This window comes from Periplaneta americana, chromosome 8 (assembly GCF_040183065.1).
Source record: "Periplaneta americana isolate PAMFEO1 chromosome 8, P.americana_PAMFEO1_priV1, whole genome shotgun sequence".
In the NCBI taxonomy this organism is placed as follows: domain Eukaryota; kingdom Metazoa; phylum Arthropoda; class Insecta; order Blattodea; family Blattidae; genus Periplaneta; species Periplaneta americana.
In genome coordinates, this window is record NC_091124.1 from 155,191,431 (window position 1) to 155,218,261 (window position 26,831).

General features: G+C 35.6%; 1 protein-coding gene across 1 annotated transcript in view; it reads right to left on the reverse strand.

Annotated features, from left to right (window-relative positions):
- Positions 1–11,547: 11,547 nt before the first annotated feature.
- The window catches only part of LOC138705172 (uncharacterized), a 141,649-nt gene continuing 126,365 nt past the window's right edge, over positions 11,548–26,831 (reverse strand). The window contains exon 4 of the mRNA XM_069833876.1: positions 11,548–15,685. Within this exon, the coding sequence (XP_069689977.1) occupies positions 15,673–15,685 (13 nt within the window). The 3' untranslated portion in view covers positions 11,548–15,672. The remainder of the gene's footprint in view (positions 15,686–26,831) is intronic.

A 26,831-nucleotide genomic window follows, 5' to 3' on the forward strand; every position in this document is an offset into this window, starting at 1 on the left:
AAGAATACAAACAAATCACTTTACTAGGTATAGGAAGGAAGAAAATTAGTTCATCCATTTACGTAAACTAGGAAATATCGCGATTTTGAGTTTGATAGTTTTATTAGGTTTTTGTTTAATCAAAATACAGTACAGTATTAACAATGAATGTTTTTACTCATGAACTGAGCTTTTCATGCGGACGTATTCATTATGCAGTGTGTATTATACTGTCTAAAGCACATTAGCGTACACTATAGAGAATGAAATTACATTGAAAAATAATCATAATATGGATATTTAAACAAATTTTTGAAAATGGTGGCCGTTCATTTCGATACAGGCTTCAGTTCTAATGTTCATATTATCGCACTATAGACTATTGTACGTAATTCCAATTACCAGGTTCGTACTTCGTATCAGTAACTCATGTTGAAATAATTCGGTATACTCTATAAAAGACACCTTACGTACTGTAAATTCAATCTTCACTTCTGCCCGATCCGAAAAGATAAAATTACCCAGACATGCTATCTACTGTCCGTCCAAGTGGTTACGTCGCAGCATCGTAGAAAGGGAGGAAATCACGTGACAGTTAATTACTTAACGAGGCCCTTTTATTTAAGTTATTTTAAACAATTGTATGGATATAATATTACGTAAACGTCCAATTCCTAACAGAAATTAATGTTCTCAGGAAAGAGCTAAGACAGCCCAGCCACTAGCATTTACAGAGAGGCGAATAGAAGCAGGTGGGGGAAACAGGGATGCGATGCAGGCAAATGGAAAATGATACAATATTGAAAGCTCTTTCGTCACTGGAAAACGCGAACATATTTTTGGAACGTACTGTTTACTGTGACCGTAAGGCTACTATGATTGTATATGCGGTCTTGGATCTGTGTGGAGGATTGTTGAACTCCATTAGTAGAAGGGGTGGGAGTGAAGTACATTAAAAAACTCAGGTACAATAAAAATTGAAGTAAAAATAAAATGATGTCCCTGTAAAAAATACACATGATGATTCACGAGGATTTACCGTCCTTTACGGAGCTTATTTCCGAAGACATTCTGAGCAAAAAATGTCATATAAACATGAGTCCTATTCTCAATATTTATAGAGTTACGTTTCGTTATTGGAACGCATTGCAGTGAACGCGTGATCTTGGTCAGCGTGCTGTCAGGAGCCAGCGCGAGCTCTACGGAAATCAAAGATAGCCGTATGCAGTTACGTAGAGCGACGAGTGCCGTTCACATCCGTGCGGCTAAGTGTATCGAAGCGGACGGCGAAATGTGTTGTAAACTCTCCAAGACTGTAAATTAGGATGAAAAATTGAACTGCAAATAATTAAGTCGGTGAAAGTGGTGTGAGTTGTGATAATTGTTGTGATGAGTGCGTAAGAATAATGTAATTTTCTAGTAAAAAAATAGAAAAAAGATGTCTGCATGAAGCAACTAAGGAGTTCACAGAACATTTCTAGCTTCATAATACCTGCCAATTAAAGAAATGATACTTCTGATTGTTCATTCTCTATTTTTATTATCCTTTTACCTTCAAACTAAAGAAAAATATATACCTATTTTACAAACAACTTTAAATTAGTGTAACTCTGAAAATTCTGAGAATATGAATTATGTTTATATGACAATATTTGCTCAAAATGTCTTCAGAAATAAGCTCCGTAAAGGACAGTAAATCCTCGTGAATCACCCTGTATAGAGAACCAACAAAAAATCGCCGTTCTAGTCAACAACTACCGACAACTATCAACTGAAAATGACTCACCTTGCTATTTAAGAGTAATTTCATATCATCTCAAATTATATGAAATTATACTCGTATCTCGAACAATAATCCAAATGTTGACGAAAACTAAATTTAATTATGTTATCTTGCGTATCTGAAGTCCATAACAATTTATTGTTTATAAGGTTTCTGTTATAACTATTACACTATCAAACAATAAAATTATATTTCAGGGATCGTTGTGTAATTATGTTCATGTATTATAATTAGATTGGACTTTTTCGTACTTTGGACATTACAATCACATGGACATTTTCATTAATTGGAAATTTTGGCTGTAGGGACATTTTTACGTTGGGCATTATGTAACATACCTTTTCAGTATATTGGTTCTTTTCGTACCCCGGATATTAAAAGCACATGGACATTTTCGTAAGTTGGACCTTTTTGTATAGGACGTTATCTCTGTTCACCGCCTATGTCCTTCATAGGCTGTGACGCCACGGAGTATTCATTTACAAATACTTACTTACAAATGGCTTTTAAGGAATCCGCAGGTTCATTGCCGCTCTCACATAAGCCCGCCATCAGTCCCTATCCTGCGCAAGATTAATCCAGTCTCTATCATCAATCCCACCTCCCTCAAATCCATATTAATATTATCTTCCCATCTACGTCTCGGCCTCCCCAAAGATCTTTTTCCCTCCGGCCTCCCAACAAACACTCTATATGCTTTTCTTGATTTGCCCATACGTGCTACATGTTCTGCCCATATCAAACGTCTGGATTTAATGTTTCTAATTATGTCAGGTGAAGAATACAATGCGTGCAGTTCTGCGTTGTGTAACTTTCTCCATTCTCCTGTAACTTCATCCCTTTTAGCCTCAAATATTTTCCTAAGCACCTTATTCTCAAACACCCTTAATCTCTGTTCCTCTCTTAAAGTGAGAGTCCAAGTTTCACAACCATACAGAAGAACCGGTAATATAACTGTTTTATAAATTCTAACTTTCAGATTTTTCGACAGCAGACTGGATGATAAGAGCTTCTCAACCGAATAATAACACGCATTTCCCATATTTATTCTGCGTTTAATTTCCTCCCGAGTGTCATTTATATTTGTTACTGTTGCTCCAAGATATTTGAATTTTTCCACTTCTTCGAAGGATAATGTATTTACAAATATAATTTTAAAATTGGAGAAATAAATTAATTGATAATAGTAGTTCCTCACTTAAGCCTCTGTAGGATTTTAAAACTACAATAGAGCTCCTGTTTCTGTGAGTTATTATTATGACGGAAGTTCAATGTTAAACTGAAATTCGTAGCAAATTTTCTCAATAAAAATTTCTCATTTTTACAGGAGACTTCATAATAAAATGACACTAGAAATATGTGTTCCCTCCACGCCGAGCCTAACAGATAGGTCTGTCTGAAGAAGGAAGGATAAATAACCATTTACTGCATGGATGGGCATCGTGCCTCAATTGAGAAATAATGCCTCACTGACTTTCACAGAGCTTATCGCTCTGAGGGACATCACCTTCACAGTCCCCGTTCCTCCCTCACGCAGCTCTTAGGCGTGGGCAGGTTCTATATCAGTTTCATGAGCAATATCAGTGGTGGCTTAATGGCATTATCAAAGCAGTGTGTACGCGTTAGAAAACGATTATTTCATGAGAAATGCAAGAGTTTTTTTTTGCTGTTTAGAAGGGGAGAACACACGATGTATGTTATGCTCGAAAATCCTATTAGGCGTTAATAAATTTAATATACAACGACATTACTCCTTATGTCATAAAGAACATGCTGAATTAGAAGGTGAGACAAATTAAATGTTATTTTTCGTACTATTCCGAAGTAAATTTATGATTTTAACATTTGCATAGTATACTAAATACGATATTATACCTTAAACACGCTGCATTGAAAGGTACGAGGAATTAAATGTTGTTTGTACGTATTATTTCCAAAAGAAATTTATAAAAATAAATATTAAATGTGCGTAGAAAACGAAATATGATTTTCTGAAATTATTTTAGGTCGAGAACGTGCAAATCTATTAAGTAATCTTGATAAACTCCAGAATATTCAAGAAAATAAACGTAGACAACGTGATGGAATATTATTGGCTAGTTATGCAATTTCTCGCCTGCGATTTAAATCAGTTCAATGATGGAGAAATAGTAAAGAGGTTTATGATTAAAGCTGCCGAATTAATTTGCCAAATTGAATAAAAGTTTTCGAGTCTCTCACGTTAACCAAGCGCTTTCCTAATAATTCGCCACTGACCGCCTTAGCGATTACGATAAGGTGACGCAGGTCACAGCAGTTTATATTTCCCATCCTACTCTGCAGTCTCCTCTCCTAGTAAACAAACTATTTCAAATCGAGTGCCTCACGTAACCGAAAATTGTGCCCATTTATGATTTACTGGAAGGACTGGGTACTTCTGTCCTCATTCTTGTGAATATGAAAGAATATTGTACACGTACAAGTAGCGAAGTCACTGTCATGTGGTGTAACGTCACAGTTTAAGATAACATAAGACTATCACAAGATTGGGGACACACACTGTCCTGACAGGATTCAAATAAATTTCCACTCTCCTGTCAGATTACGAAGACATGGAGGAATATAAATAAATGAGAAATAACTGGTATATGTTAGAACTAGCTTATATCACAAACATTAATATATTGCTTTTATCCAGTAGCAGGTTCTTGACTTTGTTCATTCACACAAGCGTCACAAGCATTTCCTTTGGGACTGACGTGCAGGAACTGGGTAATCACTTCGCCGCCATAGCGTCCGTGCACCATGGGAGTCGAGCTACATAGCACCGATGATGATTAATGGAGCAATGATAAGGGAAACAGGAGCAGACCAGCGAAAATATATCACCTTTGTCCACCTTAGATCCACTGGGATTGGGACTTGAGTTACTAGAGTGGAAAGCAATGCTGTAGTCGTTCGTCAGCCCAAAATCTTAATTCACATAGAAAGAAAATATAATTCACTTCCTGCCAGGATACGAATCCATGAGAAATATAAGTAAAATATATAAATATAAAGAGTTGGCTGGATAAAGTTGGGACTGACTCAGATCACAACAAGTAATCAGTTCGCCAAGAATCAAGTTGTGGTCACCAATAGAGCAGATAAGCAGATGACACCAAATACGAGGGAATACGTATGGGAAGAAAATTATTTACTTATTCTGGCAGATTTATAGGGTCATGGAGCCTTCTCGTTCACACTGACAGTGACATATGCATACAAATAATAACAGTAGAAGAGAAAAAGAAGAAGAAGAAGAAGAAGAAACAAGAAGTAGGAAATGATAATTTTATTAATTATGAAAGACAGAATATCTGAGCACAAGCTTTTCTGTTGATCTATTAATTGACCAGAAGAAAATTTGAACTGTCCAAAATTTTAAGTAACAATGATCAATCATTCAAAGAAATGAAATATCAGATTTGGACATCGAAAGAAGAACAAAATTATCGAAATCAGAAAACTTATCAGCGGACTTAATTCAATGGAAAGAAGCTATGTTAGGTTAAGCCTAAAAATATCTAGTCTCACCGAACGACTGGTAAATCGAAAAGAAGTAGAACAAATAGACCGATCGATGAATAAGCAAGCTAAAAGAATGTGAAAATCAAAACAATAAAGACACATAGCTACAAGAATCTACTTGTCAGTCAAGGAGTTCATGTGCAAACATAGATGATAAAAAAAACTTGTAGGTTTCTTACTCGGAAGATATTCTGGCCATGTCATCAGGCAGGAAACTCAGTAACTCATGACTCATAGACTCAGTGACTCACTTAAGTAGTAATGTTTTCGCACGTATTACAAAAAAACTGAGAAAGTAGCCGTAAAGAACCATAAATGACATAGTAGGTCATCATTGCGTTACAAAGTCATTTGTTTATAGATGTATCTTGCAGTTAAAGTGATCCTTCTTGTCATTTTCATTGTGAGGATGACAATTACTGTTTTAAGTAATGTGAAAGGTGAATGTTGTTTCTGATGCAGTCCTTCGAAAGCATTTTAGAGAATGAGGGATAGCAAGTAGGTTGGTGTAGACTTGTAGAAGGCGTAGAAATAATCTCATGGCCATGTGTATTAACCTCGGTTAGTGTAACCTTCGGTTAAATTGGCCATTTAATGGTAAAGTATTTAAGAATTAGTTCTATGCGCCATTTCACGGAGCATGGATCTCGGTTAAGATTTCAAACAGGGATTAACCACGGTAATCTCTAACTGGCCATATTTTAGTAGTTACGGAAGATAACTAGTATTAACAACAGTAAAGTAAAATGACAGCCAGATTCAATGCTTACAATAAAATTTCGAAAATAAACTATTTTATTTGGATCGGGATAATTGTGTAGAGATGACGAATCATTTGGAATATTCCACAAGCAGAAATAATCCGGTTGTTTACATTACGACTGGTGCTATCAGTATTTTAATAGGGGACACTGCACAGATGTACAAATCAACTACAGCACGAATCAATTACGATGTGAGCAATGTAATACTGTGGCATCGTTTGGCTCCAGATATAATATTTCATTTCCTATGTCGCGGACTTAATAAAAAGAGGTTATGCATGGATTCTACAACATTTCACAGTTTCCTGGTGTAACTGGACCCTAGATTGTATATAGGCCTACATTTCTATTACATCTTCTCGTGGTGCATGTCTCACCCTTTACATTCGTGAATATTCCATGGTCTTAAAAAAAAATGTGTTTCATTTAACGATGCTCGCAACTGCCGAGGTTATATCAGCGTCGCCGGTGTGCCGAAATTTTGTCTCGCAGTTCTTTTACATGACAGTAAATCTACTGACACGAACCTATCGCATTTAAGCACCATGAACCTGGGCCGGGATCGAACCCGCAACCTCGGGCTCAGAAGGGCAATACGACTACGCCACACAGGACGACTCCATGGTCTTCTTATGACAATGTTTATATACAGGGCGATTCACGATTAATGACCCGTGCTTTAGGAATCATTTCTATATACACCATTTTCAGCATAAAATATCAAATGAACATGCATTCGATACACTGATCAACAAATTTTCATTGAAAGTGTGTAAGTGGCATCAAATTGGGTTTTTTAAGATTCATTTGTGAATAAGATGATAAAATATCACCATCCACAAATATACTTAGCTCTAGTTTTTAGGCAAGTCATCCGCATCTCAGCACCAGAGTATTCACTAAATAAATATAGGCCTACTCATATTCCAGAAACTAGTGAAACCAATGATTTTTAAAGTAAATAATTACTTGAATGATAGCCACTGATAAATTACAGTGACATTTACAAATATAATAATAATAATAATAATAATAATAATAATAACTCATTGGAGAGGAACAAATGGAAGGTCATGCGTAGATGGATATTTTACAATGAAACTATTATTAGAAAAAAACAAAGAATTTAATATCGAAACACATATGGCTTTTGTGTATTTCAAGAAAGCCTTTGATAAAGTAGACAGATCAAAGTGACAATGTTCCACAACAGTTTATCCACAATATTCATAACATATATAACCAAAATAAAATAGCAATTAAACAAGATGGTAAGCTATCATCTTGGACACCCATCAATACTGGTGTAAGACAAGGATGAAGATTATCACCCATTCTCTTTATTATTTATATGAACCGAATAATTAAAGAGTGGAAGCAAACTCGCCATGGATATATACAAATTAACAGATACCTTAAATTGGATTCAATTCTCTTTGCAGATGATTTGGTATTATTAGCACTTTCAGAAGACGACCTCCAAAGGTCAATATATAATTTGCAGCAAGTAGCAGCCACATACAATATGGACATTTCAACAGATAAAACAAAAATTATGGCATTCTGTGGGAAATATCCAATACAAAGTAAAATTTGTCTCGATAATAAAATATTAGAAAGATGTAATAGTTTCACATATTTAGGTTACAATCTTTCCATTTTTGAAGAACTGGACATATCACAGAAAATTAATAAATACACAAGAGCTATGGGCATTATAAATACTGTGATGAAACCATCCTTGGTTCAGAAACACACCCGCATACGGCTCTACAACACATTGGCACGACCGATGTTCAGCTATGGCAGCGAAGCATGGACACTGAGGAAAGAAGATAAAAGCAGAATAACGGCTTGTGAAATGCGATTCATGCGAAGAACAGCGGGCTATACTAAATGGGATCTGAAAAGAAATTCTGAAATTTTAAAGGAACTAAAAACTCAATCAGTTTTAGATTACATTGTTCAATATCAGTCTAATTGGAAACATCATTTGGAAAGAATGAGTAATAGTAGACTCCCAAAGGCAATTTATGATTATGTACCACATGGTCAAAGATCTGTGGGTCGTCCTGCTAAGAGATGGCATGAAAATTTTATGTGAGACCGTAAGAAGCCTTGTGGCCTAACACTTGTCAGGCAGAAGAAGATAATAATAATAATAATAATAGTAATAATAATAATAATAATAATAATAATAATAATAATAATCCGTGGCGCCACAGCCCGTGAAGGGCCCAGACCGACCAGTCGGCTGCTGGCCTCACATCAACATGCCGAAGCAGATGTGGAGTATAATCCAACCAGAATGGAGGTATCGTGTGGTTAGGATGATGATCCCCCCAGCCGTTATAGCTGGCTTTCACAACCGGACTTCGCTACCTATCGTAGCTCCCAAGTGCATCACGATGCTGGGTGGGCATCAGTCCCATACACTGGCCGAAATTTCATAAAAATTTTCTTCCCCCATGAGGACTCGAACCAGCGCGCATTCCGTAACGCGAGTCAGGATTCCTTAGACCACGACGCCACTGCGTGGGACGCCATTTACAAATACAAACCTAGAATATTAATAGTAACATCAAAATAATACAACATAACACACATGAATGAAGACACTGTTGTCTTTGTCGAGAAAAACATGGAGGAAATGTATGTAGAACGACATATCGCAATCAAGTTTTTCATAGCACAACAGTTCATCCACAGTCTCCTTGTAATATGTTGCTCTATCCGTCCCAAAGACTATGAACAGACGCGCTCCTTCTCTAGTAGACTGAAATATTTACATTTTATTGCAATAATGTTCACTGTTGCAATCGTGATACTAAAATCTTGGGATCAGGAATTCTCGTCACCGGAACCTTAGTCATTATACCACCTCGCCACTGCTATTTAGTGACCCGGTTTTCTGGTCACCATGACTTTTTTATCACCAGTGTTCTATGTCTTTTCTACCTTTTTTTCACTGCTCCCTTAGTCACCTGCTTGGTAGAAATGAAAGCCGAATCATATACAACAAAAATTTATTTTAGTAGAGCATGTACACTATTTTGTAATTTATGTTTCAAAATTTCCAGCTACATTATATCCTATGGCTCTTAAGTAAGCCAGCACGTCTCCTTCTTATTTATAATCTGGGTATCATTCAATAGTAAGACAAATCCTTTTATCCAAATCCTCGTACTACTTCTTTTTACGAGGAGGAGAATGTCCTTCTTCTAGTCGCTCAATATCTTGATGTGTCCTTTCTGTTTCACTCTGCAGTAACTGCAGGACAGAATATAAAGAAGGATGAAACTTTCCCATGAGTGTGTTCAGGCGCTTATGCCATGCCTCACATGAGTTAATGATTCGAGGAAGATTCTCTCTAGTCCTTATATAATAGTTCAATACGGCGCGGGCGGGAGAAACATTGGCAGCTGTCTGCCTCTACTGCGTCTACAGCCCTTCATATAGTTGTCTTCCACATAGTTAAAGACCGGAATGATTTCATCGACAGCAATGGTTTCCTAATCTTCAAACGCATCGGCATCTTTCTGGGGTACAAACGCCTACGCGAATGAAACTGCGTCCTGAGCCCAGTATTATCTTCTTCCGAGTATTGTCCTGACAGTCCCTCGCCATGTAAACACCTCCAAAAAGCTTGGCCTACATGGAACAGACAACAGTCTAGGTGAACTCCTGGAAAAGCATTTTGCGTAACATTGGAAACAACCTAAGAGTTCCATTACGCATAAAAAATATACATTGTAGCCGGTGGCGAAAATGTAATCAGTGACCATAAGTCCGGTGACGAAAATTTAATCGGTGACCACAAGTCCGGTGAGGAAGAAGTACAATGATGACAGTTTCGGTGACGAGAATTCCTAAATCCAAAATCTCAGTATTACATTCAGAGAGATCCAAAAATTTTATGAGATCATTTAACTCAATTTGAACAAGTCTCTGTGACTTATTAGACGATACATTTGCAAGAAAATCAGAATTCTTGGATCTACAGAGTCCAGAAAACTCACCACCACTTATTTTCTCCTCATCTTCATCAGAAATAAATGTGGCATTCTTTCGGTGGTTCAGGTGTTGGCAATCCTTTCACATGTGGTACTGGACGCATGGGAAACGGAATGTTATAATATACCACTATCCGCCTCTTCTTCTTACAAATTTCTTGCTTGATAGGTGAACCATACAGCTGTAACAGTCATTTGTACTGTTAATTCAATTTCTTACGTTGCTGTAGAATACATGAAGAGTCCAGGGTTTGTCGTGGTTCCCAGTTTTACAACAAAATAACAATGGTAAGCTTTTCTGTTTAATGGAGTTTTTATGAATAAAATGACACTTCTCGACATACACATAACAAAAGGTGTCAGCACTTTGACATAAACTCGTGGTATTTTTGTTTACTTTAACAGAAATCACTCGAATTGCCACATTCTTAGAAATATATTAACAATCACAGCTGCAGATGATACTTATGTGAAAAACGAACTTAAAAGTATACATTAAAAGTTACTGAAGTTGAGCAGGAGAGAGAAAAAAATCACTGAAAACTAAGGATAAAATATTATGCACGTCAGGCTTTCAGGTAGAAGTTCCCTGTGAAGCACGCTTGAATAATTTCAAGGGAAAAATTGTTCTGGGGCCTGGTATCGATCCTGGGACTCTTCGCTTAGCGCACGAATGCTCTACCAACTGAGGATAAGAGATGTTTACTATCACAATATTGAAATATAGGGGAGAGTCGGGTAGTATCGGACATCGGGTAATATCGGACAGTGAGTTTCTTTCATCTACAACACGATGATAGTACCTGATTGACATGGTTACGTTTCTGTGATGTCGCATAGAGAAACATAACCATGTCATTCAGGTACTACCACATGGTGGTAGATGAAAGAAACGCACTGTCCGTTACTACCCGATGTCCGATACTACCCGACTCTCCCCTAAGTAAGATTAGGAACTGAAATAAAAACATTGTTAAAATTTCTACGCCTTTGCTAATACTGTATATTGTTATTTTTTAACAAAGCAGTGTAAAATGAAAAATTTATCTTTCATATTAAAAAATTATCACAACAAAGTTGATAATAATTGATTATTTTTATTCGATTTACATTGTCATAGTTGAATAGTGTATCAACCATTAAGGGGTTTGAGCTGATTGAATTCCACGAAAGTAGCAGTACTTTTGAGTATAACTAAGAATTATTCACTTAAAATAAACAGAAATATTAATTCAAAATACTGGATTAATCATAAGATAAACATACCTCAGTTTGAAAGCAGATTTTAAAATATTCCTCTTTCCACTTCAATGCACTTGGCTGTACCTCGGCAAGGCTGTCCTTACATTCCGCAACTCAGCAACTTATATTCCTTCTCTGGACTACAGATCTCTCATTAACTCATTCACTCTCTCGTTATAGGTTTTGTCATTATAAAGAATTAAAAAATACATATACGTAATCTCTAAACAGTCTTTTATTTCATATTTTATACAATGTACACTAGATGAACATAAAAAAAACGATTAAACACTAGTAAGAAATTTTAAGTGTTCTTTCTTGGTGGTAGGCACCATGAAGTACGTACTATACATCTTTGTATCGGCTCACATGTTATTGATTAGCCTTATAAAGATGACTTGTATGTGGTATACGGTGAATCTCGTAAACCAATATTGACATTAAGTAGTTCGTAGATAATTCCAACATTCACTATTGTTTTATCACAATTTTGTAAAAACAACTGAACTTTTATCCAATTGACATATTTCTATATTTATGTTATCTGAAATGTGACGTTTTCTACTTAATTTAAGATTTTATTTAATTTGATTTCATACCGGGCAACAAAGCATAAATGGCAAAACACTTTTCTTGTAATTTTAATCACATTGCTCACTCGCTATTTATAGACATTAACAAACATATATTTTATACATCACATAATTATACCTTGATAAAGTATCAGATTACACTTTTTGTTGCCTAAAACTATTTTTTTTATTAAATGCTTTATTTAAATTTTAAAAATTGTTTAATTAGTTACTTTGATAGCATTTAAATTTCATTGACTCGAGCACAATTTTCTTAAAGATCTTATGTTTTAATAAAAGTTGGATATTTTAAAACAAAATAAGCGTTTATCGTTTGTTTATTATACAAGCAACACTTTTTCCGATAGTACGGAATTTGGATAAAAATCAAGGAAAAGCTTGTTGAGATCTGCATTTAATTATCAAATTTGTGGGAACTTAAGTACGCCGTCTCTTTAAGAAATTAAAAAAACGATATAAGGTGAACCCGAGAAATTCGGTTTATGGGTATCAAATTACACTCATGAAGAACTCATTTGTGGATTACAAAATATGAGTGGCGCGTTGAATCATATTTAAAGGGATTACAGCAAAGGAGTGCGCCGAACACTTTTTGGTTGGTTTCCGAACACGTTGTAGTGCAGTATATCGATTACATAAGTAACCTGGTTACATTTAAGTTCAAAAATAAAAGGTAATTTATTTGACACTTAATAATTTTAAATCCATAATAGTTCATATACACCTTTTACATGCGATACTGGAAAATACAAAATTTTCATAAAATATGAGAGACTGGAAACAACCGTATCATTTATATGGTAATATTAATTAAAAAGGAGAATCTTTTGCGGATCTCTGGAAAAAAAAACTAATGAAGAGTCTAGTCCAGTGCTTTGTGTGGAGTGTGGCATATGGAGCAGAAACATGGATATTACGACGAAGTGAAGAAAAACGACTAGAAGTATTTGAAATGTGGATTTAGAGAAGAAAGGAGCGTGTGAAATGGACAGACAAGAACTGAAGTGTGATTGAAAGAGTGACTGGATAAAAAATAACGCTGAAATGACCAGGAAGGAAAAAAATAATTGGCTTCGTCACTGGCTAAGAAGAAACTGCCTACTTAAGGATTCACTAGAAGGAATGGTGAACGGGAGAAAAATTCGGGACAGAAGAAGATATCAGATGATAGGCAACATTGAGATATATGGATTGTATGCGGAGACTAAGAGAAAGGCAAAAAAATAGAAAGATTGAAGAATGTACTACACACTTACAGCTTCTTAAGTTTCACTTCTGTCGCGCGTAGGGGCTACACATTCTTTTTTTTTTTCTCGCCTCACTTATTCCTATTTTGTGGACAGGTGTCTCTGGGAGCGAACTTCTCGGCTGAGACTGCAGATGTCTGCGAAGATTGGTAATTTGTAGGGCCGAAAGTTCTCGACCAAGATATAAGCTAAGTAAAAATTAGTAGATGACATATAACAAATTATTCGGAGTTCAATAGCGGACGGGTCCTGGAAATAAATAGAAGGAACATCCTATACTACAATGGAAACAGTTAATTGCTTTTATTTCTGCAAAACACCTCTCTTCCATAAAACAGCGCCTCATGTTCGGAAAGACGATGGAAAAGTGATTATTTTGAAAGTACCGATATTTAATGTTCCTACAAAACTATATCAATTTCCCCATCACTTTCATAGTTCTGCTGATTAACAGATATTAACAATAAACTGTAAAATACTGCAAGACATAAACGATTTTTCGGAAACCAGCTTTTCAAACAAGATTTGATTCAAGTGTGCGCAGAGATGACTATAAAGTATCTTAGCTTAGTATATACGGTGAGTAATTTCAATTAATGATCTTCATCTTTACGTGCACAATGAAAATTCTGATACTAATACTGCAACTGGTTCTGTTTTATGACTAGCCAAAAGCAACTGCTAACGTGTCTTCTTCAAAGTCTGTCGCCTTTAAGCACATCGTGTATTTCAATTTCGTAGGGTTGATAAAAACGCAGGAGAACTTTAAAATTAAAAAAAAGTGTCAACTCAGTTTGAAGTAGTCACTCGCTCGATGAACCGATTCACTGCATAGAGTTACATCGTCGTAAGTCACACGTGCCTTTAATCACTTCTGGGGGGATTCCTGAGCTTCTGAATCTCTTCATGCACACAGTTGAACAGCTGAGAATGAACCTGCAAATTTGGAAACAAAGGAGGAAATGCAACGAATTAAAAATACTGCTATAGAAATATTTCAAATCAAGATTGCCAAACTACCTATGCAAAATTCAACATAGTTGCCATATAAAAACTCCAAAATGAATAACGTATACAGTCTAACGTGGTGATGGATACGGTTGTCACGGAAAAACTTTAAATATTATAATGTTGCCTATCTGCTTACACATGTGATGCTATTTACTACATTTCCCATGTGCGCATACAAGTGAAGGATGATTATAGTGATATTTTGCTGACGTTTGGATGAATCTGAATAAATAATGGAAAACCCAGGTGTCAAACTATGGTAACCAAGAAATGCTCATCGGAAAGAGGCATCCTCCACAAGTCTTGATGGTGACTCCTGGACAATGCCCTCAGCAACTAAAGTGGAAGACGGGATTTTGGCACCTACTTATACGCGTTGAAAGAAAATCTGTGTAGAAAAACTCTCAGACTCTGTGAAGTGAGTTCATCTAAGAAGAAATTACTTTGAGAACTTACGATCCTCGAACTTGGAATTTTCGGCGATGGGCTAGCACCTCATATAAATGGAAAAGATGCATCAGCAAAGACACCAATCTTTTAAAATTGAACCTCAATATTTGACTCTATATGGAATAATTTGTTATATTCTGGATTACGTGTTAGACTGAGATCTCGTAATTTTACTAATAGGTTCATTCGTCAGCTATTTCAAACTTTAGTTACTCCACCTGAGTGAAGAGTTGTAATGGATTGATTGAGACTGCACTCTTGTCAACGTAAGGAAAGTAATCAAAGTTTCTTTTAAAAACTGTGCGCTAAAAGATTGCATTTGAAAGTTCAATGTGATAATCACATGGAAGTGTCTCTGAAAGCCTAGAGGTCAATCATCATATTTCAACATTTTCTGGTTACGAAACATTGCTGCCTCTGTGAACACACCTCTTGCTTAGCACTTTCCTTTTCATTCGGCACTGGAAAATTCACAATCATTACTGTTCAGTTGTATTTATCAGGTTGCTCTTCAATGCAACCATACACCTCCACTAGGTTTAGAATCACAGCAGCCAGAAATACGAAAGCGTACTTCTGTGAAACATATTCTTAAAGCGTAAGTAGTATGATAAGTTCCACTACTATTCTAAGAACTTGAACTAAATGCAAAATTACACTTCAGGATGAGCTGCGGCACAGACTGTTCCCATTTTCACTAAATGACAGAATGACATCAAATTGCGAAACCAGAGATATTTCCAAGGCACAATGGTGTTTTCGAGAACTACGAGTATATTATCTGGCAGGTCTCTCGCAATTCTGCGATGCTTGAGTAGACGTCATCGATCAGCCCAATTCACAGATATATACACAGCCTTCTGTCTTCTAATTTCTCGTTAAGGCCAGAGAGAGCTGGGCTCGCACGTTTTCTAGGTCCACAGTCTGCATAAGCCAGTTCCTGAGCCGTTAGAGCTATGGTGTAGACTAGAGGACGTGGTGCTTGCAGGACGCGACACCACTTGGCGTTGATATTCAGATCATGGAGACGACGCCACGCCGTCATACAGGAGAACTGCAACAAACAAAAATAATATATCTTTAACGGTAGTTTTTAGAAATCTATCGGGATTTACGCTTGTTAGCTCATTTCGGGAGGAGTTTAACTTTCCATTAGACGGGAACATGTTGAGACTGTCATGATCAAAGTCCGGATTTATATGCACTAAATGTTAAGAATTACACAGTGTGTAGCTGAGTGGATGTGGTGGTGGTTAAGGGGATTTTTGAGACGGTTCACAAACCTCCGAAATGTAATAATTAGGGCTCGGATTTGAAAAAATCGGGGAAATATGTGACAAAAAAAGGAAAAATATTTAATTATGTTTAATTATTTTATATTAATATAAACAATACACAGTACTCATCAGTAAAAATTATGCTGTCTCACCAAATGCTTAAGAATTACAGTACACAATGAGATTCATCCGCAAGTTGTCCATCACAAATGACTGACGATTATCGCAGAACACTGCCTTGTACTGGGAAAAAAGAGCGTCCTGGCCATTGAGAAACAACATTCTTTCCCTAGACACATGTTTATGATTGGAAACGAAAACAGAAGCAGCTGAGGTGTTCGTGAAATTATAATTGCTTCCTGAATCATACTTATAATAAGTTCCAAGGCACTCCTAAATGACACATCAATGTTTATGTGTGTTAGTTACAGTAAAATTTTTTTAGTAGTGACTGATTTTATCTCTTGTGATGAGAGGTTCACAAATAAACAATTCCGAGAAACAGTTGCTAGCTGTCATGTCTAAGCAACTGCACTGAACCTTCGGGTGATGATTAATCTGAAATGGGACTTTTATCGAAAATTAGTTGATGAAAACTTAATTTTTATGTGAAATAAAATTTAAAATATATGCCCAGGTGACTTTGTCCGAAACTTAAAACACAATTACGAGTTTCTATTACAGAGAAAATAAAATATTTATTTACCTAAGACTCCTAGCCCTAGTAATAATATAGAACTTAGTCACAAGGATTAGTCAATGTATCTTGTAAAGCACATACTAATTAAAGGCAAATAATGAATGACAAGAATGACACCTGAAAGGAGAGGAGATATACCTTGTATGTTTATAAACTATACCGACTAACAATATTAACTTTTAGTGCATATAAATCCGGGCTCTATACTCATGATAAAGGATAACATGGTATAAGATTTCCACCTAAAACAATACAGGTTAACACGTTGGCAACGAACTTCCATGTCGTAGGCACAATAACATCCACGACGATGTAACTTTAAAACTGCGCGACTAGAAAAAAGAACAATGTTATGTCTAAAAACCGAAAACTAGAAGATACGGCTAAAATGCTTTCACAGGAAATTGAATGCAAATGATTCAAATATTTATCAAAGAAATATTATTTTAATATCCATATATACAGATTATAAACATAATATATTATATCTACCCGTATAACTTAATAACGAATTACTTGTAAAAAGAGATTCTAAATTTGAAATTCAGTAAAGATAGCTGGAATGATATCTGGAGGATATAATAATTTCTGGTGAGACGTAATTAATACTCAATAATAAACGTATTAAGTAATTTAACAAATTACACTCTTGGCTTACCTTTTACCATACGTGGAATAAATCAAGACTAGTAAAAAATTAGTTTAAATGTTAAGAAATATAATATAGTAAGGAATGCAAAACTCGCTAGGGTAACTTCCTTGAAATATGTAGTAATAATGCCACTCATTCCATAGGCTAGATTGTAATTTAATTTGTTGCATATACCACCGAGATATTTTAAATTATCAAATTATTTTAATATTTGCTAATTGATTGCAATTTGAATAGTATCGAGCCTTTATTTTCATGGTAAAAATTGTTTAGTTACTTGTTAAGGTCACTTCAAATTTCGAAATTATTTCAAAAGACTGCATGAACAGAAAATCTTATATCTAACTTAAACGTATTTAGTTATTGGAATCATAAACTTGGATATAGACTATTGTCAGTTTAAACGACTCAATTCCTTCGCGTTCTATGGCACAAGTAACAACAGGAATAACTAAACTCGTAAATTTCATACATATATTACATGCATGCAGACAAACGATATTTTAAAGTTATACTTCTTATTATTTCGTTTCACTGAAGTCCGTAAACCAACCAGCTAGTTCAGACTTGCGTACTCCGTTTCCTTCTGAGCACCCGGATCAATATACCGTGGCTAGCGAATCAGTGATTCAAAAATACATAGTACAGACATTTTCAAGAGGTATACAGAACATAGAGAATTACTGTATGTTTCTCGAATGAATAAATAAATAAAATTATAAATTTACAGTTGGATGGATGGGTAGACAGACAGCTACGCAGGTAGGCAGACACAGACAGACACATACGCATAGATTGGATAAACAAGATTAAGACAGAGACAAATTATAACAAACAGACAAAATTAGATAGATAGGTAGATAGGTAGGTAGGTAGGTAGGTAGGTAGGTAGGTAGATAGATAGATAGATAGATAGATAGATAGATAGATAGATAGATAGATAGATAGATAGATAGATAGATAGATAGATAGATAGATAGATAGATAGATAGATAGATAGATAGATAGATAGATAGATAGATAGATAGATAGATAGATAGATAGATAGATAGATAGGTAGCTAGGTGGGTGGGTGGGTGGATGGATGGATGGATGGATGGATGGAGTGGAGTGGAGTGGAGTGGAGTGGAGTGGAGTGGAGTGGAGTGGAGTGGATGGATAGATAGATAGATAGATAGATAGATAGATAGATAGATAGATAGATAGATAGATAGATAGATAGATAGATAGATAGATAGATAGATAGATAGATAGATAGATAGATATAGATGGATGGGTGGATGGATGGATGGGAGTGGAGTGGAGTGGAGTGGAGTGGAGTGGACGGACGGACGGACGGACAGACAGACAGACAGACAGACAGACAGACAGACAGACAGACAGACAGACAGACAGACAGATAGATAGATAGATAGACTGATTTTGGTAAAATTTATCAGCTGTGAAATTTTTCGCATACTGAAAGGATTATGCAGGTCTCAGTACATAATTGGTCAACAAGGCTGAAAACTTCATAGTGGCAATAATAGTGAGGTAACAGTGAAGAGCTGTTCTAATTAAGACAGAATAAACATGAGTGACCGAGGAAACAGCTCACTTCTTCATGTCAGTCATAAAGTGGGGGATGCTGAGATTAAATCGTAATTTGTCTACGTGGAAACAGGTGTAGTAATAAATCATACTATATAAGATGTTTATAAATAAATAGATAAATAAATATAGCATAATAAACGGAAGAATTCATGTTAGGATAGCTTACAAATCAGCCAGCTGATAATGTGCACCACGCAGCTGTGCACTGACGTTTGCATGCTACTCAAGGCTGAACTGTGATAGAGAACCCCGGTATCCATATAGGGACGTGCATTTATTCTGGATTTTCCCGCTATCCGTCTACACCCCACGTGACAGATAAGTCGGCCCTTACCTGTAAGTCGTGATGACATAACATGGAAATGGCGAAAAATATTGGCTTCAACAAGAGAAGAGCTCATCGAGTTATCGGGAATTCCTGTAGTAAAAGTTTCTGCCTAAGATTTACACCCCGTAAGCTACACATTGCGTAACGCGATACATATGAAGTGTTGTTCCAGACGCTGTTTTCGAGAAACTAAGCAGGAACCTAAAGAAATCTGTACAAGCCAAACACTGGACACTAACGAAAACGTAATACATTTTAAGTAAAACCTTCCCTTTTTTTCTTGTTTCCGTCTATAATATTTAGACTCGTCCATTTCCAAAAGGATCCTTGTCCATGCTGTTTAATTTTAGGGAATGTGATAAAAAATTTTTATTGATATTTTTGATTGGAAAATGTCAATGAAACTTTTGTATTTTGTTTATTCATGATTGTAGAATGGCATTCTGAAATAATTAACTTCAAATTATTATTGGTTTTGTTGAAAATAAGGTTATTTACTTGGAGAAGGATAATTTTGGAATTGTTTTATGGACAACAGCGACTTTGAAACTGCTTGAAATGGACAAGGGGCATTTTGTTCTTGCAACATTTAATTTGCGACAGAAAAGAACACGATATTTAATAGTAATAATAATAACAATAGTAATAATAACAATAAATAAGCTATGTTATCTTATTTAGTATACAAATATTGAAACATAAAAGCAATTTAGAAGCCTTAATAACAGAAATGTATACTTCAGTCTTCTCCACTAAGGCAAAGAAGAAAGACCATCAATAAAATTAACACAAAATTAATGAAAAGTGAATGGAACACAATTCAGAATTTTTATAAATCATAGTTAATCTATTAATAGTAAAATAGCAAATAGCATTTTCATTGTCTCTAGCCATTGGCAGTTTCAAGATCTTCCATGAAATCCCCCTCATTTTCATCTTCAGATGGTAACTCAACTTGAACATCATTGATAGTCTTAAGTTGTTTGTAAAATTCCAACTATTGCAAGTTATCCCAGGGCTCTCCAAAGTGCAGGCTCAGTAAGCGATGGACCCTTTCCCTTAAGTGAGGGTATCACTGCACCAGATACTCGCCTGACCTCACTCTCAAAACTTGTAGACGGCTGCTGTCGTTAATCCATATTCTTGATAAAAGCTATGATGAATTAAAACGTAATAATTAATGCAATGATTACTCTGAGAATATGTGCAAAATTAAGTACGGTAAGAGAAATAAAAGCGTACAATGCACCACTTATCTCAATAAAACAAGACAACTTTGAATATGTTTCACAGCTGTACTAATCGTTCAAATTTATGTGTTTCTTATGCTCTGTGCCTATTGAGGTACTACTAACAGAAACATATTTAATTATTGTATAAATATGTTTAATTCTTTGTACAATTAAACATTAAACCTAAGATGACAAACCCAAATGAGAAATGGACAAGGGAACTTTCGGAAGTAAAATTCTTCACGAGCTCCGCCATTGGACAAGATCCCATTTGTTCCTGTACTGATGACTGCTGCTATAGCCAGTCATATAATACAGGTATAACAATATAACTTAATTGTCTCAGAGCACTCTGTTAGCCAAGGATATTTCTTATACCATCAAAATTTAAAATTTATATTTTGTCATCCTCCATCCACTATTTTAATATGTGAATGTGGTGTCGATCTCTTATCTTTGTAAGCTCATTTTGTTTCATACGCCCAACTTGAGAACTGTTTCTCTTTCAATTCTACAAATAATGACTTCAATGTTCTTTCAGTATCCGCCATTTTACACAAAATGAAACAAGTCGACATACGGCTGATAATGATAATTTTTCAGAGGATGAAGTAATTTTATCAACTGAGCTTTTGACGTTTGTTCATTAGCATTTTACTTGGAAAATGGCGACTTTTCAATTTGTGTACTACTTAAATCACTAGCAGTCAAGCATAGCATATCCTCGTGTATAATATAGCCTCGTATAATTAGGTCAATCAGGATTACGAGTAGATGAACGAAGAAACTTTTCACTTGTTACATCACAGCCAAAGTAATTTAGGTTACTTCAGTTCACTCGTCACATCTCAGGCCAAAGGAATTTAAGGTTACTTCAGATCGCCCTGAAGTACTTTACTTATCACATCTCAAGTCTAGTAATTTAAGGTTACTTTAGACATCTTTGAAATATTTCACTTGTCACATCTCAGCCTAAAGTAACTTTTGAGGCCACTCTACAGGCTACTCTGAAGTAGATGAACAAGGCAACATCAATTATCACATCTCATGATAAATAATTTAATTTTTATTTTAGATCAACCTGAAGTAGATGAACAAGGAAACTTTCAAATTATCACATAGTCTACCATACCTAAATAATTGCATGTCATATTAGATCAACCTGAGAAGTAGATGAACAACGAAACTTTCAATTTATCACATAGGCTACCATGTCGTATTAGATCAACCTGAGAAGTAGATGAACAACGAAACTTTCAATTTAACATATAGGCTACCATGCCGTATTAGAGCAACCTGAGAAGTAGATGAACAACGAAACTTTCAATTCATCACATAGGCTACCATCCCGTATTAGATCAACCTGAGAAGTAGATGAACAACGAAACTTTCAATTTAACACATAGGCTACCATGCCGTATTAGAGCAACCTGAGAAGTAGATGAACAACGAAACTTTCAATTCATCACAAAGGCTACCATCCCGTATTAGATCAACCTGAGAAGTAGATGAACAACGAAACTTTCAATTCATCACATAGGCTACCATGCCGTATTAAATCAACCTGAAGTAGATGAAAAGTAGATGAACAACGTAACTTTCAATTTATCGCATAGGCTACTATGCTGTATTAGATCAACCTGAGAAGTAAATGAACAACGAAACTTTCAATTCATCACATAGGCTATCATGCCGTATTAGATCAACCTGAAGTAGATGAACAACGTAACTTTCAATTTATCACATAGGCTACCATGCTGTATTGAGAAGTAGATGAACAACGAAACTTTCAATTTATCACATAGGTTACCATGCCGTATTAGATCAACCTGAAGTAGATGAACAACGTAACTTTCAATTTATCACATAGGCTACCATGCTGTATTGAGAAGTAGATGAACAACGAAACTTTCAATTTATCACATAGCTTACCATGCTGTATTAGATCAACCTGAAGTAGATGAACAACGTAACTTTCAATTTATCACATAGGCTACCATGCTGTATTGAGAAGTAGATGAACAACGAAACTTTCAATTTATCACATAGCTTACCATGCTGTATTAGATCAACCTGAAGTACATGAACAACGTAACTTTCAATTTATCACATAGGCTACCATGCTGTATTGAGAAGTAGATGAACAACGAAACTTTCAATTTATCACATAGGTTACCATGCCGTATTAGATCAACCTGAAGTAGATGAACAACGTAACTTTCAATTTATCACACAGGCTACCATGCTGTATTGAGAAGTAGATGAACAACGAAACTTTCAATTTATCACATAGGTTACCATGCCGTATTAGATCAACCTGAAGTAGATGAACAACGAAACTTTCAATTTATCACATAGGCTACCATGCTGTATTAGATCAACCTGAAGTAGATGAACAACGTAACTTTCAATTTATCACATAGGCTACCATGCTGTATTGAGAAGTAGATGAACAACGAAACTTTCAATTTATCACATAGGCTACCATGCTGTATTGAGAAGTAGATGAACAACGAAACTTTCAATTTATCACATAGGCTACCATGGTGTATTAGATCAACCTGATGTAGATGAACAACGTAACTTTCAATTTATCACATAGGCTACCATGCTGTATTAGATCAACCTGAAGTAGATGAACAACGTAACTTTCAATTTATCACATAGGCTACCATTCTGTATTGAGAAGTAGATGAACAACGAAACTTTCAATTCATCACATAGGCTATCATGCCGTATTAAATTAACCTGAAGTAGATGAACAACGTAACTTTCAATTTATCACATAGGCTACCATGCTGTATTAGATCAACTTGAAGTAGATGAACAAGGAAACTTTCAATTTAACACATAGGCTACCATGCCGTATTAGATCAACCAAAATTTGGTGAACAACGAAACTTTTAATTACATAGGCTAACATGGCGTATTAGATCAACCTTAAGTAGATGAATAACGAAACTATCAAATTATCACATACCAGGTTTGAGTAAATTAATGCCATATTAGATCGACCTAAAGTAGATGAATAACGAAACTATCAAATTATCACATACCAGGTGTGAGTAAATTAATGTCATATTAGATCGAACTGAAGTAGATGAACAAGGAAACTTTCCGTACCTAAGTAATTTAATGCCAATTTAGATCAGCCTGAAATATAAGGAAAAGGAAACTTTTTACATCACACATCTCAAGCCAAAATAATTTAAGGTCACTTTAGATCGTCGTTAATTTGTCACATCTCAAGTCTAAGTGATTCAAGAACATTTTATTTCACCCCGAATTAGATGAAGACTTTTCACTTGTAACGTACATACTTTAGCAACAACAGGCATTCACAAAATAATGCGGCAGGACCTAGGTATAGTATTAGCATTTTCCAACAATGATGTAAATAACAAATCAAATACATGCTTTAAAAATTTAAATAGTGAAGTCATCTTAAAATTGAAGAAATTAACTAAATTTCTCTCACATTATGAGTTAGAGTCAAATTTTCAGAAGATTACAGTAGGGCTCATGGCATCATGGGAAGAGTAATATGTGTAATATTTCTTGTGTCAGTCAAGATATGAAATAAAAACCATTACAGCGAAATAGTGCGTTCTTTTATCTAGCCAACGTCGCATTTATTTCAAAAGGCTAGTCACTGAAGGACGACTGCCACGAGCCCTGTCCTATGTTCATAGTTTATTTGTGTTCACTATATTCAAGGCTTTATACAACTTGAACATGCTGAAATATATTATGAATATTTGTTTGAGGAGAAATGGAGACTTAGAGGTGAATGTGGCTAAGTGGGGGCGCTATATGATTGGGTCTCACATTTAAGAAATCGCAAATACCTCAGTGAATCTGGTGGTTCTAGGATAGTAATGAACTTTCAGGTTGAAATAAATAGGCCAATTGAAGGGCTCCCTGCAAAAAGAAGGTGATTCCACTTTTTGGTCAAATTAAGGTTTTGCTTGTTTCTTATGTTAAAAAATATGTCACATCTTTTAGTGCAACAACGGTGTGATTCCGAACATTTGGTAACAAGTTACAGTGGAATTTGAGCTGAGCTCCCAATCATTTCGTTGAAAAAAGGAGCCAGCTCCTGGAGCTACATGTACATACAGAATGAACCGTAAGTGGTCTCATTAATTTCAGGATATTCTTTGAGATTTTTCAAACAAAAAGAATTAAATACAATTTTGCTTGATTTTGCTTCCATTTCGGGATAAAAATTGTTATATATGAAACATTTCATGGCGTGTTTTGGGAAAACCAATGATTTAATTCCCGATATGCTCAGTCAGTTTAAGAGAGCAGAGTATTATGATAATAAATGATTGAACAAAATTTAGTTATGTCCTTTATGGAACTTTTTGTTCTGTAAAGAAATTTTAAAATGTTACATTTGTTCGGATCAAATTTCTGCACATTTCAAGAACAAAATTAAAATTCTTTCAATAATTTATTATCATAATACACTGCTAACTTAACCCTCCCATTAACATGGGGTCATATATGAAAAGTTGCGTATCTTTTTTAAAATTCTGAAATAAATTGACTTTCTTCCTTTGAGTGTGATCTATCTAGCAATGTTTCGCTTTTTATTTTGTTTTGAACACATGAAAAATTATTAATTGTTATTACATTGAGTAGGCCTATCATTGGTAGGGGAGAGTCGGGTAGTATCGGACATCGGGTAATATCGGACAGTGAGTTTCTTTCATCTACCACACGATGATAGTATCTGATTGACATGGTTACGTTTCTGTGATGTCTCATAGAGAAACGTAACCATGTCATTCAGGTACTACCATATGGTGATAGATGAAAGAAACGCACTGTCCGATATTACCCGATGTCCGCTACTACCCGACTCTCCCCTATATCAAATAACTGCACATAAAATTGACGCTCTTTGTGATTATTTAGTTGCCCTAAACAATTAAATAATTTCGAATACTTATTTTATAAAACACAGAATCGTACTCCTGATAAACTGATTCCTATGAAGGGTGTGTTTGAGTCATGGGTAAACACGTCAGATGATGATTATGTGTCATATGAGAACGTTACAATTATTGGTGAACAACTGGTGACTTTCTGAGGCACGTGTCTCTTCCGGCAGTACATGTCCTCAAACCCGGGCAAATAAATTATAAAGTTATGGGCAGCATGTGACAGCACTACTTACTACGCCACGAATATACAGGGAGAAATGAGAACGGATCTAGAGAAGTCTAAATCAGGAAAATGAAGCAGTTTTGGACATCACAGAACATTTTCAATGAATTGGAAGGAACATCAGAACTGATAATTTATTTATAGAGTAAGTTAGAACCTATCAAGATAGTTAGGAAGAAAACGGTTGATACTATCTGAAACAATACAAAAAAATAACTCAGAACTACCAGCAGAATTATTTCTCTTAACAAAGGGAAGAACTTCTGCTCCCTTTCTCTTTGCATACCAAGAATAAGCTTCTATAGGTTCTTATTGTAAATAAATAAATAAATAAATAAATAAATAAATAAATAAATATACATATATATATATATATATGCTGAGTACTGTGCACTTCAAAGAAGGGGCAGAAAACAGTATAGCAATAAAACATATCATGATAATCGACTATAATGCTACGAAGACATAGACACTATGGACAAATTAGTCAGAACTTACAACACAAAATGGATGACAAGACGATGACTGCGGTGATTTTCTACAATATATTGCACATCAGTACACTCATTGGTTTCATAATCTGGATGACATAAATTCTGAACGGAAACGGAGTGTAAAGGAAAAAAAAAATCTCCTGGAGTTGGGAACATAAGCAAAAATGAATGGCTTAAGTCAAACACCCTGTACAAAATAACAAGACGAAACAGCCGTCTTAATAGCTCAGCTGGCAGAGAGTTTGTTTGCAATGAATGCGGACCCGGGTTCAAATCTCGGCGATGGCGGAGTCGTATTTGTGATTTTTTATTTTATTTTATTGTGTTATTTTACGACGTTGTATCAACATCTCGGGTTATTTAGCGTCTGAATAAAATGGAGGTGATAATGCCGGTGAAATGAGTCCGGGGTCCAGCACCGAAAGTTACCCAGCATTTGCTCGTATTGGGTTGAGGGAAAACCCCGGAAAATACCTCAACAAGGTAACTTGCCCCGACTGGGATTCGAGCCCGAGCCACGTGGTTTCGCGGCCAGACGCGCTGACTGTTACTCCACAGGTGTATTTGTGATGGACAAAGCGAAGGATTGACGGTTTTCTCGGGGATCTCCCGTTTGCTACCCTTTTCCAGCGCCACTCTCCATTTCAATATCCATAGTCAACAGCTTACCTGCGACAATCTTTCAGGGTGGTCCTCTCAAAATCAATACATTTAAGGAAAGGTTGAGAAGATTAGACTGAAAATGT